The 14344-nt window shown below is 40.0% G+C and overlaps 1 protein-coding gene across 4 annotated transcripts in view; it reads left to right on the plus strand.

Moving 5' to 3' along the window:
• zbbx (zinc finger, B-box domain containing) overlaps positions 1 to 14344 on the plus strand; it is a 53292-nt gene that overhangs the window by 7492 nt on the left and 31456 nt on the right. For all 4 annotated transcript variants that reach the window (XM_056373242.1, XM_056373238.1, XM_056373239.1 and 1 more), the window contains exons 4-7: positions 2091 to 2193; positions 4084 to 4135; positions 6129 to 6223; positions 9118 to 9213. In XM_056373242.1, the coding sequence (XP_056229217.1) occupies positions 2091 to 2193; positions 4084 to 4135; positions 6129 to 6223; positions 9118 to 9213 (346 nt within the window). The remainder of the gene's footprint in view (positions 1 to 2090; positions 2194 to 4083; positions 4136 to 6128; positions 6224 to 9117; positions 9214 to 14344) is intronic.

Genomic DNA, 14344 nt, shown 5'->3' on the forward strand with positions numbered 1-14344 from the left:
TGGATGTCCATATGCATGTGCGGGGCTGCAGATTTTGTCAATTCTCCCTTTGGGTGAGACGGTCAGTTAAAGGTGATAGCTGTGTGTGTGTGTGTGTGTGTTTGTGTGTATGTCCTTGTGTTTGCCAGGTTTCATTGCAGTATATCTGTGTATCATTTGGAAGTGTGAGCTTGCACTAAGCTGATGTGAAACACTGCTCACTGTTTCTCCTGCTTTGACTTTGATAAAGAATGACGAGCTGGTATTTGGTGTTGTGATGTTTGTTTCCAATATGCAAGTTGTGACACAAAAGTTGTCATCTGCTATCCATTCACTACACAGTGAAAGGTGCACAGCGATGTGCAATAGTAGTGTGTGAATATGTATGTGTATGTGTGTCTATTTTTTCTCTGTGTAACAGGTATAGCCAGGTCACTGCGTGTCATTCTCAATGCACTTTTGGCTTTGCATTGACTGAAGTCAACAAAATCTCTCTCTCTCTCTCTCTAGTGTGTGTGTATTTCTCTGTTTGTAAGGAGAAACATTGACTGTGGGAATTTGTCTGTGTTTGTATGTTTCTAAACTTTAAGCCATTATGATTTTGAAGTGTTTGTTTACTCATTCGTATACAGTGTGTGTTGATTTCTGTGTGGATAAGATAATGAGATCTTTGCCAATGGAAAGTCCACAGAGATACACAACAGACAAACACACTTTATCTCTCCAGGTTGCTTGTCCTGAGGGGACACCCTGTCATCCTGCACCGACAGGGGTTTGCCTCAACTGTCTCCCCTAGCGACAGTCCAGTTGCCAAGGTGATTTCGCCAGGGTGATTACCTGACGCCCACCCTCAGTGTCAGCACAGCACAGCAACGGTGTCAGGGGTGTTGGCAACGCTTGCCATCACATATACACACACACACACACACACACAGACAGATACACAGAGACACACTCTCACACACACAAATAGCGTCTGACTTCCTGCGCCTTGACAGGCTGCCAGCTCAATCCAAAATAAACTTCTTTCAAAGACAGCCAGACATCACAATAGCATAAATAGCATAAATAATTCAACAACATGAGCATGAATAACTCATGTCTAAATGAGGAGGCCTCTCCACTTCTTCACTTTTCTGCATTTGACAGGCATGTCCTGCATGAGTGTATGTGTACATGCATGCATTCGTGTGCACATTTGCATTTATGTTCTTGTTTTTGAATCTGCATCTATGTCTGTATGTATTCATTTTTGAGTAGGTATAAATCCTGTAACCTCTCATGTTCTGTTGAGTGACGTTCAATAGACCTCCATTGTCTACAATTTATCTAGGCAAAGCCAAAGTCTTGTGTATATGTAAGGGTGTGTGGCAAAGTGCTTTCGCCAGCTTAACAACACAAGGACCGTGTTGTAATAGATGAAACACTCTTTTCCAATAAATGGAACAATGTGATTTTTCTTTCTTCTTTTTTATGGATTTAGGCTGAGGGAGTTAGGATTTAGTTATGTCATGCTGTTACACCTTTTTCATGCTGATATTATTTTCCTTCCCTTTACATTACTTCCTTTTCTACTTGGAACTGTTTTTGAAATACCTTCACTTTCACCTTATTGGAAATGCAGGAATAGCAATGTGCTTGCATTGCAGTTTTTAATTCTTCCAAGTCTAATACAGTTTGAGAGAGGTTTTGTTCTGGCTCTCAGAGTTAATGTAAAATGTAAAAATAATTAAGTTTCTCTTCTATTCACTATGCTTTATATACTGTATAAACTGTATGCTATGTAAACAGTTATACCAAAACCTTTGGGAATTTCCCCTAGAAAAATGACAAAATAATATCTGTGTGTTTTGATATGTGTCTGTTGAGTTTTGTTGTTAATGAAGGATCTCAGTTATGTTGTCAGCTCCCATACCGAGATCTTCTAATGTAGAATGAATGAGAGTAATTGTTATATTTGGGAATATGTAAAATATCTCCTTTTTAGAAAAGAAAGGCTTTCTCTTTTCATTTAATTTTTGAAATTGTAGCTATGATACTGTAGATCCGCTATACAGGGGTTGTATTTCACGATATTTAAACTCTCTCCTTTTGTCACTCTGTCTGTTTAGGCATTCAGGAGGGTTTAGATGGAAATCTGGACAATGTGGTTCTTTAACCAGCAATGCTATAACAAACAGCACCAAGACGAACAAGGAGAACAGACTCCAAAAGGTACAACAGAAATCTATCTGTGTATGATGTGTTAATTTTGTCTGTGTATATGAGCCCACAATTGTGTTTGTGTTATGCTGTTGAGCTTAATGCAGTCAATTAAGACTACATTAACAAATGCTGTTGATATAAGATGATTGTGATATTTAGCAACTTTGTTCATTACTACTTGACACTAACATTCAGTACTTATTCTTGAACCTTTTTTCCTTCACCTCTGAGAAGCTTTTTCTGAGGATTACATGCACTGTAATAGATGTCTCCAAATTCCTGTTTTCATGTAGGCTGTGGATGTGCCATGTACCTGCATCCATGAAAATACTAAAAGTGTGCTACCACTCCTTCAGGGCACTGTGCATGGCTTGAGATAAGATTACACTTTGCACCCCGCCCCTTGATTATAGAAATTATTGCCATAGATCTCAGGGGAGGAACCCTAATATCTTTGAGTTTACACTCCGAAAAGAGTAACTCATTTTCTAAAGTTTACTACTGCTTCAGAGGGAAAAAGACCAAGACTGATTTAATTTCTAGGATTTTAATTGTTGCAGAGGCCAGCTGCTGCTGTTAAATGTCCCCTTGTAAAAATACTGATTCTCATTGAGAGTCAACAGTCATAGTGTAGACTTTCATAATTTGTAACAAAATCTAAACATGAAAACGCTTAATTTCTAAATGCTTCATTGTGGTACATTCAAAGAGACCTAAAGTTGTTGTAGTTAGTTATGGTCAGTTGTCGGTTTGATAATACTAAAGAAATGTAATAAAGTATACATGAAGTAATTTTATGACACAGTCTGAAATTATATGGAAGAACCCCATGAAGCAAGTTTTTATATCTCCTTGACGGCGACAGCCAGTGCTGGAGTTTTTCCGGTTGTCCGTCCGTCCCTCCGTCCCATTCTCGTGAACGCAATATCTCAGTAATGCCTTGTGGGAGTTTCTTCAAAAACTGATTAGATTTTGATGGTCAAATGTTAAAGGGCAAGGTCATGGTGACCTCACAAAAATGGTTTTGGCCTTGTGAATGCAATATCTTGGGGACTCTTCAAGGGAAGCTCTTCAAATTTGGCACAAATGTCAATTTGGACTGAAGGAGGAACTGATTAGATTGTAGTGGTCAATGGTCAAAGTCACTGTGACCTCACAAAACACGTTTTTAGCCTCTTGAATGTGATCTCTTGAGACTGTCTTGAGGGAATTTCTTCAGATTTGGCACAAACATTCACTTGGACTCAGAGATGGACTTTTTTCATTTTTGTGGGAATAGGTCAAAGTTCACAATGACCACACATTATTGTGAATTCCAAATATCAGGAACTCAAGGATGAACTGATTAGAATTTGGTGGTCAAATGTCAAAGATCAAGGTCACTGTGATCTCACACATTTTTCGCCATAACTCATGAATTCATAGGCAAATTGTGACAGAATTTAACACAAATGTGTAATAGGATAAAGTTATGAAGTGATGACATTTTATATCCAAATGGTCAAAGGTCAACTTCACTGTGACATGATAATGTTCTGCAAAAGCACTTCTGGCCATTATCCATGCTGTAACTCAGGAAGTGGAGATTGTGACCATATTTCCTGCAGCTTGGCTGGCTGACAGAGGCAAACAAAGATGAAACAGTAATTCTAGTTGTTTATTTATTTTTTTGTACACTACAAAATGCAGCAATGTAAAAGTGAATACGATATAAGAGAAGTTGACATACACTGGGGTCCAAAAATCTTATCTTACTGTACATATGTACAAACTCAGGTTACTCACACCTACATACACACAAAAAAACTAAAACAAAAAAAGGCCAATGCAGAAGTTTTCGAAAACTGAGAGCTTATACAGCTGTCACCACTGATTTGTTTCTCCACGTCTCCTTAACAGCTGTCAGCAGGGAAGATGATGATCCGAGTGCTAAAGGATGAATCCCTGACAGGTCAGTAGCTTAGAACTACAACCTGGGCTTAAACTGTGGGTTACCTGTAGCGGGTAGACTGCACATAGATGTGTAGTCAAAAACCATTGGTCCTCTATACACTACCCTGAATTTCTTTCTCTCCTCCAAATTGAAGCTCAAGATCTGCTATAGAGCACCGCTCTGGGAACTGGTAGTGGTTCAGTTTCTTGCCCACAGTTACTTCAGTTAGGTGGATACTTGCTATCGCAGAGGCCAGATTGTGGAGTTCTTGTGTTAAAGGTTCTGTAAATTATCATCACTGTCCTGAGATGTTGCACTAAACCACCAGCATTTCAGAACAAATCAAATAGTTTGTCGACCACATCTCCAGGCTCCGTTTGGCCAACCTCCTCCTGTCATGTTCTCAGCAAGGTGTCATGAAGCCCAGTGAAAGCGGCCACTAAACACACAACAAGCAGCACAACTGAATAAAGTTCAATCAGGAGAGACTTTGTTTGTGTTAACACATAAACTTTTATTGCCATGTGCAAAACAAGAGAGGAAAAGTGACAAATATGAAAGTCTTTGGCAATAAGACCCATGATGTTGGGGTGTGGCTGTGTGAAATATAGGAAACCCCCTCAGGGTCTAAACACAGGTGGTGGTCCTGTTTAAATGAGAGGAGTAGCTGGAGATCTGGATGTGATGAGGAGTGATGGTGAGTTCTGCCTGAGACTGGATATGAAGACTGAAGGTGGATGGAGTGGAGGAGGTCGCATTGATTCACACTGGATATGAAAACTGGGGGTAAAAGGGGTGGAGGAGGGTCGCAGCAAAATGCACTGAAATGACAGCTGACAGCAGGAGAGCGGTTGGATGGTTGAGATAGTGGCAAGATCTGATTGGTTGCTGAACATCTGAAGTCAGCTGATTACAAAGAGTGGGGTGAGAGAGGGAGAAACGAGAGAATTGTGAATGGAAGTGGAATAGAGAAAGTCTTCTTGACTGAACTTAAGCTAAGCTTCATTTAGAGAGAAAAAGAGCTCTCCATCACAGTAAACCCAGAACAGTACAGATTCAGCAGTTGGACTGGGAAAGAAATTCAGCCTTGGACTTTTCTGCTGGACCAGGAAGCACACATGACACTGACTGAGCTGATAAAAACTTTATGGATATTTGAACGGTTCACCAGCCAACCTGGATTTGAGCCAGTAGGCCTCACGGCCAGTCTGCCTGTACTCTTGTCTTATCTCTTTCTCTGTCTCAGGTCTTTTTAGCCAAAAAAATAGAGTTTCTTCAGTGGAGTAAATTCTGGGCGGTCACTTTTACGTGAACCTTGCATCCTGCACTGTGTCATCTCACCTGTTATCGGTCCCTGTGTGTTTATAAATGTGGGGAGGTCGAACAATTTAAGAGGGAGGGAGTCACATGCACTAACATGCATGTTTCTTTGGACTGGATACCAAAACAAAGAACAGAGAAGCTTAGATTACAACACACACAGAGGGGGTATGACTTAATTTTCTGCTCTGCTCAGGATGCCATTAATCTAGTATATCATTTCATACAAAATAGTTGTTTGCTCCTATATTATTGTTTAATTGTTTACAGAACCTTTAAAGATTGATCTCTCTAAGCAGTGGCCAACCATGGAAGAATTATTAATGGTTTGAACATGCCTTAGTTACAAGATCAGACCTTGAATCAGCATGTTTCAAAATGAGCCAATATTATGTAAAGAGCAACAGTAATATATGTTTTATTGTTATTTACTATAAATACATTCGACAGCAGTTGATAAAGATCCCATCTAGATGTATAAACATGTTGATTGTTAATGTTTTTCAACAAAAACCAGAAGCACTTCTGATTCTTGTAAAAATGGTCTTGTATAAACTATACTGCATCTCTCTGTTTGTCTTTACATTGTGTTCGACATGGCAGGTAGTCTGTTACATAAATATCTTTGAATGTCAATTATATTGAATTGATATTAAATCCCCTTTAACAACAGTATACTTGCTCTTTTTAGCCCCACCTCAGCCACCACCCCCACCTCCGACGACAAGAAAAAACAGGCTGAGGGGAACAATCTGTGGACAGTGTGAAGTCAAGACTGCTGGACTAGTATGCATACAAACACACATTAGACACACACAAAACACACTGTATGGCTGAAATTCTTGTAACTCCAATGTTGGTACTTTTCACCTGACAAAATAATACACACATCATACACACACTGGGACCTTGTATTTGCCATATCTTCATGGGCTCAGCTCTGAAAAAATGTGTTAAGGGTATTTGTAAATTCATACCTCACACGCACACACAGACACACATACACACACACACACACACACACACACACACAAGCACACACAAACAAACATTTACACATGGTTAATGCACCAAGAGTCAAATAACTTGACCTACACTCATTAACTAAAATGCTGAATCTTTCACTTTGTTTTTCTTTCTCTCTATTTTTTTACCGATCACTGTCCATGTGTTCATCTGTTCTTCTGCCCTCTGTCTCTTTCTATATTTCTGTTCTTTCTAAACTTCCTTTTGCATCAGCTGTTATCTCCCTCTCTCATCTCCCATCTCTTTGCATTATGTGCTTATCTGTCCTTTCCTCCTCTCACACTTTAACACCTTTCTGTCGTCCTTCCTACTTCTCCCCTTTTCCCTCTGCCATATCCCTGCCTGTCTGTCTGTCTTTCTTTTTCCACCCCCTCCATTGTGTTTGCCTGTCTTTTTCTCTCCTCTCCTTGCCTCTGTCTTGCTGTGGCTCTTCTGTCCAATCTGTTGGTCTATCTGTGTGTTTGTGTTTGCACTGATAACAGTTTAGCTGGATCCATTCATCGATACTTGAGACCTCTGAGGGCACCATTGTTTATTGTTTCTCGCTCTTCATCTACTACTGCTCAGGAGGAGGGACTGTGGCCTGCAACTGTATGTGTGAACAAGAGGGAGAGAGAGAGAAATGAAAAGCCTTAGTGTGTGTGTATGTGTGTGTGTGTGTATGTAGTGAACTGTGGCATACTGAGCTGAGTAATGCATGCTTGATGACCAGTCACTCCCACATCCCTGCCTTCTAAATCCTCAGCTACTCATGTGTAATTCCTTTCCTATGTCTGACTGCAAAGCCAGCAGAATTTAGTATTGAATAACTGATGCTTCTGAGAGACAGTGAGACAGAGAAGGAGAGGAATGGGAGCGAAAGAGAGATTGATAGATGGAATGAAGGAGAGGGAGGGGCTGAACTGATTCAGCTGACAGACACCATTTTTCTGCCCCTTTGTTTTGGAATAAGTTATTTTAAGTGCACCACACACACTGTGTCAAAATGTAATGTGGTAGTTTGTGCATTTGATTATGATTATGCTGAATTGTCCAGTGAAGGGCCCAATGCCCCCAGTGCCCCATAGTGATGGGCTTAATGCTTATAGTTGTCTGGGCAAGCACATACCCTAAATTCACACGCAAATACACACAATCTACTCACACACACACATTTTGGATAGCCCCTGTGCCCTATAATAATGGCAATATAGGAGAGTGTTATGACTCTATCCCTGCCATTATGTCTGGAACTGCACTTAACACAGATGTGCACACACAACCACACAATCAAATACACATGTGGGCTTGTTTTTAAACTATGACACTATCAAAATCACGTGTGCACACATGCACACACTGCACGACTAGCCTTGTTCATTATTCCAGAATCATCCAGGCAAAAAAAGGACCTCATTTCCGTGCCACAGGAGAGCGCAGTGATGTGCCGCTTGCAGCCTGATAGGGATGCCTGGTCCCTGGGGATTGGCTGTAATTTATCCTCAGGCCTGAGAGGGGAAATGAGGCCCTGCTTTATGGGACCATTAAAAGGCAATGTTGCAGCTGTACACTAGCATGCGCACACACACACACGCGCATGTTCTTACACACAGAGGTGTGAGAAAGAAGGCCTAAAATGAATTTACACAATGTTACAATGTAATTTGTTAATTCTTTAGTTATATTATCTATTACAATGATCAATGCATAAAGAAATGAAGATGTAGCAAATGTGCAAGTGAGCAAGAAAAGGACTGAGAAGGAAAGTTACAAGTCATTAGAACCTGAAATATATCATACTGCTCCTAAAGTAGTATTTCTACTGTTATTTCAAAGAGCAGACTAAACTATATTTTCTGAATTTGACATGGTTCTGATGATGCAACCATTTGACATAATGAAAAATAAACCTGCATGCCAAATGAAGGGAACCAAACAAATAATGTCTGTTTATTTATGGTTTGTTGTTTCTTGAATTTTAAGAAGCCGCAATCCTTTTCTCCCTCCCACCATCCCTTCCCCGTATCCTGCCTTCTCATTCGCTGTCTCCACTCCTCCTGGCCTCGCCTGTGTTCTTCGTCCACCCGGTCCAGGCCTATCTCCCCAACCTGCTGATGCAAGGACTTTTCCCCACTAATAAGACCGGATTCTCACAGATAGAAATGATAATGACCTCCCTTAAGATGCATTCACTCACTCACTCACTCACTCACTCACCCACACAACGAACACACACACACCTTGCACAAACACATACATGTACACACTGGCACTCCCTCTATCGCTCTCTCTGACACACTCAAATACGCAAAGATGCACATACACACACCTTACAACATCCTGCCAGAGAATCCATTTCAATATTCATCCTTCCTGTCAAACTTTTTTTTTTTGGCAAGATATCCAGCTTTAGGTTTGAATTTTTAACAAGTACTATTAACAGTTCTGCTTGTCACTGCAGGTAGTTACATGCATGTGCACAGCCTGTACATGCACACAGAGTGGGATCCAGAAGTCTGAGACCACTTTCCTTGAATGGGAATAATGGGATAATTGGACAATCACTCTTTTTTAATGTTATGCTTCGCTATGACATATAAACGCACAATCTTCACACCACTCTATTACACATATTCTCACACACAATGACTGCACTGTGTATCTCTGTTTTCTAGATCTGTGCTGAATGCACAGAAAACTACTGCATTGGCTGCTTTGCTAGATTTCACCAGAAGGGGGCACTGAAGCTCCACAGAATGATCGCCATTCAGGTGAGCATGGTCCCATGTGCATCAAGTCTATCTCCTCTCCTCTCTGTCTGTGTCGCTCTGTCTGTTTCTCTCTGTCTGTCTTTCTCTTTCACAGATACTTTCAGTAATATCTCTTCTGATCCCATTCTGCTTCACTCATTCTTTCTTTTGCATTCCTTGCATCCCTGACTACAGTATCTACTTATCTCAACCTTTCGTCTTCTTCTCTGCTTCTGCACCCCATCTCACTTAGCATACACACACACACTCACACTTACACTCTCTCTCTCTCTCACACACACACACACACACACATACACACACACACACACACAGGAGGAAATACTGCACTGTACATGCCTGTGTGTGTCTGTATGTTTTGGTGTGTCGTGCTACCTGATAACAAAATGGATGTCTGTCATTAGCAAATACCTTGCTCACAAAAGATCACACACACACACACACGCATACTAAGACCCAATCACATACTAAGACCCAATCATACACTCACATTGAGACAGAGAACAGGCCTCAGGCAGCAGTCAACCCAAGACCAGCAACAGCAGTCTTCAGTCAAAGATAAGACAGAGAGACAAGACAGTAGGTCAATGGAAGAGAGTTTAATTAAGCTAGCACGCTTGTGTTGGATCCACAAAATGGAAAAAAATATTACATCTGTAGTACAAAATAGTACATCTGCCTTGAATATATCTAGTAACTTGACTGTTGATGACATTGATAACAGATCTGCAGACACAAACCTACACAAAAGCAAACTCTGTGTTTACTTGTGTACATGAACACACACAGATCGGAAAATGCACACTGCACTAAGAATAGAATACAGGACACAAGCAGCTGTAACCTCACATACACACACTAAGATAGAGAGACACACACGCATGCATGCACCTACCTACACACTCAAACAATGGGTTGTATTTATGAAGAAATGGCCTATTAAGCCAAATTTGTATGGAAAGCATTTTATCAGGGGAAACTCATTTATCCAAACCTACAGCATATCAAATACTCTATATGAGATGGAATATGCTGTGTTGTCAAAAAAACAATTTGAGTATATGAATATAAAAAATTACCTCATTTATAAATTAAATTAAAATCAAATCAGATTTAAACTTGACAGTGCACATATTGCACATTTTTTCTATTACTCAGTTTTCACAGCAAAGTCAGTACAGATGGGATTTTTTTTAGCAACTATGTTCTGTTGTGTATTTGACATCAAAAGCACCAATTTACATCTTAAAGGGAAATTCTGGTATATTTCAATGTGGTATATTTTCTGTAAAAGTGGCCATTGTTGTAGAGATTTAGGGAAACAAGGACTCAACAACATAATGGAGTAATCCATTACTGTCCTTTTTTTCAATAGGCCACTGTAGCACAACCGATATATAACTGCGATGACCCATGACATGATCCTTCTTGGTCTGTCATTAATCTCCACAATCAAACAAGCTAAACTGATTGACTGTGGTCATGCAGCTGACTAGGGAAAAACACCCTTTTCTTTAAAAGTCTGGCCATGTTCAGCTATGGTGCTTTAGTAGCTCATGTGAAATGTAAGAGTCCCTTGCGGCCTAGAGTTATTTTTCCACTCCTTTGATTTTATTCTTACTTTGTTCTTACTATGTTCGGTAGGCATGTTTTCATTTTCTTTAACAGCGTTTCCTCATGGCTACTGACTTGTGTTCATGCGTGTGTGTGTGTGTGTGTGTGTGTTTTATATTGTTACTCCATGCATGGTACTCTTGGCTTATGTGCATCTTCTGTTTTCTGCTAGCTGTACAGTTTTTTCCTCCCAGGATGTGTGTAATTTCGCCAGCTTATTTCCATGTTATTGTTTTCTTGGGTGCTATTATTGTCATCTTGAAGTACTCACAAAGAGATTGACTATGCTATGATGTGCGCTTTGTGAGTGTGCATGGATATGGTTGTGTTGAATATACATTGTGTGATTTACCTGTCAAAACTTTCTTTGTATATTTCGGTGTGCATTCCTGTATGAGTGTTTATGTGCCCATACATTTGTTTGTGTAGCTTCAGAAGCCGTTTTGTGTGTTTATGAATGGAACAGCACAGTATAAGCAAGCCCCGATGCAGTGTAGCTCAGATTATGTAGACAGCTCCGTGTGCAGTGTTTATGTCCATGAGCTACCTGACTTCTGACTGGGTCAACACACTCGTATGTACTGTGTAGCCACAATGGTAGAACAAAGCTATACACACTGACAGAGAGAGTACACACATTGAAACAGCTCTCTTAAAATAGAGAACACCACTTTTTCTGTATACCTCTGTGGTGTTCATCTATGTTTTTCTCCTCATTGCAGTACCCAATGATGCATGGGTGGAAGTTCACTCACAGTTTCAAACACACATGCATACTCTTATTCAATCACACACACAAAACTGTGTATTTTGGCAGGACAGAAAGACTGGGGATTATACACATGCAGCTGACGCAGGCATCTCTCTCTCTCTCCTCTGCTAATCCTGTTTCATTTGCCTTGGAAAGAATGGTGGGGGGGTAGACAGAGAATGAAAGATGGAAAGACAAAAAAAGAATATTAATTTCATCAGTACGCTGTGTTGGGGCTTTCATCAGTGCCTCATCAGCTCATGTGTCCAGCCTCACACACATACACACAAATTTAGTTTGGGTGTGGTAGGCTGTATCAAAACAATTCTCTTAAAATTGACATTAGCATACTTAATTGAACAAATGTGAATGTCCTAAAGTCTCCCCACCCATCTCTTTCTCTCTCTCTGTCTCTCATCCCACTCTCTCTCTCTCTCTCTCTCTCTCTCTCTCTCTCTCTCACACACACACAAACTCACACACACATAAATCGCTGTAGCTAAGAAAAGCTATTGGATGGCATTATACAAACCATTTTTACACAGTATCTCTTAATTGTGTACTTATTTTTAGTACTTGAAACCACACAAGCTCTGACATAGTTAAATAATAGACAGAGGGTTGTGACTGCAAGCATTTACTTTGTATTGCTGTGACACAAAGCCTGATCACATGAGAAGCAAAAAGCCTGTCCTACATCACTTACACGCTGTGAAGTCCCAAGGGGAAATTTTATTTTCTCTTTCCACTAAAAAAAGGCCAGTCAGAGGTGTTGGTTCAACTGCTGAGCAGCATCCCAGAGCTGGTTAGATTTGATTGATACTAATATGTGGTGGCTTGAACACTAGATTTTCCAAAAGAGACAGTCTTTTTGTGCATAGTTCAGAGCTGATGCACATGCAGGCAGTGGGGATTTCTTTGCCCACTAGCATGATTGTGGTAGCCCTGGATGTGTGATGCTGCTCTGTATGTCCAATCTGTAGTAAAATGAATCCAAACACTCAGTTGCTTGTGCTCACAACATCAGATCAAATTATGTTGGCCTACTGTGTCAAAACTATTGAAGCCAAACTGCTCTCAGTTTAGCTAACATCACAACAACAGAGCAAACAGCACCTCAGTCAGTGCTTTTCTAGTAGGTCTTCATGAAGGAACTGTAGGCCTACCAAATAATGTTCTCAGAATAAATGTGAACCCCTGCTGCTGCTTCTACCAATGGACCTGAACTAGTGGTCAAATGTGCGAGTCTGGAACAGTGACCCTTCACTTAGCCAAATGCTACTGGCTAACTTGCAGCATGCAGTGCAGTCCCTCCCATGTGGCTGACTGTTTAGGTCTCGACTTTGTCACAGTCTTAGCATACTGCTTCCCACGAGAGCTACCCCAACAGGTCAATACTGTCACTTATACCCCTATTTGATCACACTAATTTTTCTGTTTCTACTATTAGTCCTAAACCTCCCACTATCACACAAATGGACATTCCAGTGAGAATCACTGACAGATATACTGTAGGTCCTGCAGCAAAACAAAAACAAAAAATTTAATTAAACACTGTGCACAGCAGCATAAGCCACAGACACTGCAAATGGCAATTTTGAATATTAAGTCCCTGTGAAACAAAACTTTCCTGGTGAATGACCCTACTGTAGAGCACCACCTTCATTGTACCTTTTTATTCAAAACTTGCTGAGCTCTGATGACCTTGTTTTGCTCCGAAAAACTAAAAAAAAGCTGTTTTAAACTTGAAACTACCGTTGAAAAAGGAAACTGTTAACAAACTTAAAAGAAACTGTTGAAAAGCCAAGCATAGATCGAGGAAAAGCAAAATCCAGATTCCCTATAATATTCTATGTGACCACCTCTCAGAGTATAATTTGGTGCTGAGAAATGCAAGACAGGCTTAATTCTCTGAACTAAATAAGAACCAAAACAATCCTAGGGTCCTTTTACAACCGTTGACAGCCTGATAAATCCAACTTCTACATGCCCAAGTGATTTTTTTTTTTTTTTCAAAAAAAAGTGCAGCGAATTTTCAGCCTACTTCAGAGATAAGATAACAACAATTAGAATTAATATTAATCAGGCAAGGTCGTATAATATTGTAGATAGCACTAAGAACTTTCAATATACTTTGCCCTCTTTTACACTGGTGGATACAGAGGTGATTAGTAAAGTGGTCTCTGAGTTAAAACCCTCTACGTGCTTGCTTGACGCCAAACCTGCCTTGTTTTTTAAAACAGTTTTTAACAGTCTTTCAGAGGAATTGAGTATTGCTAACCACACCTTGTTCATAGGCACTTTCCCTTATGCTTTAAAAACTGCCATGGTAACCACTTCTCAAAAAAAGTCATTTAGATTCCTCAGTTTCCAGTAACTACCAACCCATATCAAACCTCCCTTTCTTAGGTAATATTTTAGAAAAAGTAGTTTTTGTACAGGTAAATTTTTTATTAAAAAAAAAAAAAAAATCTTCTCATTTAGGTTTCAGAGCCCACAACAGCACAGAAACTGCATTGGTTAAAGTGATGAACAATATAAGAATGAATATTGACTCAAATACGCTTTCAGTCCTAATTCTCCTGGATCTAGTGCTGCCTTTGATACCATCAACCATGAAACTACTGCTCAGACTTGTAAACTGGATTGGTTTCTCAGGAATGGTTGTAAGATGGTTTGGATCATATCTGACTGGCCGGTCCTACTATTCTTTCTGTATGCCCTCATGATAGTTTAGTGCAATGTTTGACATAATATATGACATAA

Source organism: Seriola aureovittata, chromosome 4, assembly GCF_021018895.1.
Source record: "Seriola aureovittata isolate HTS-2021-v1 ecotype China chromosome 4, ASM2101889v1, whole genome shotgun sequence".
NCBI lineage: Eukaryota > Metazoa > Chordata > Actinopteri > Carangiformes > Carangidae > Seriola > Seriola aureovittata.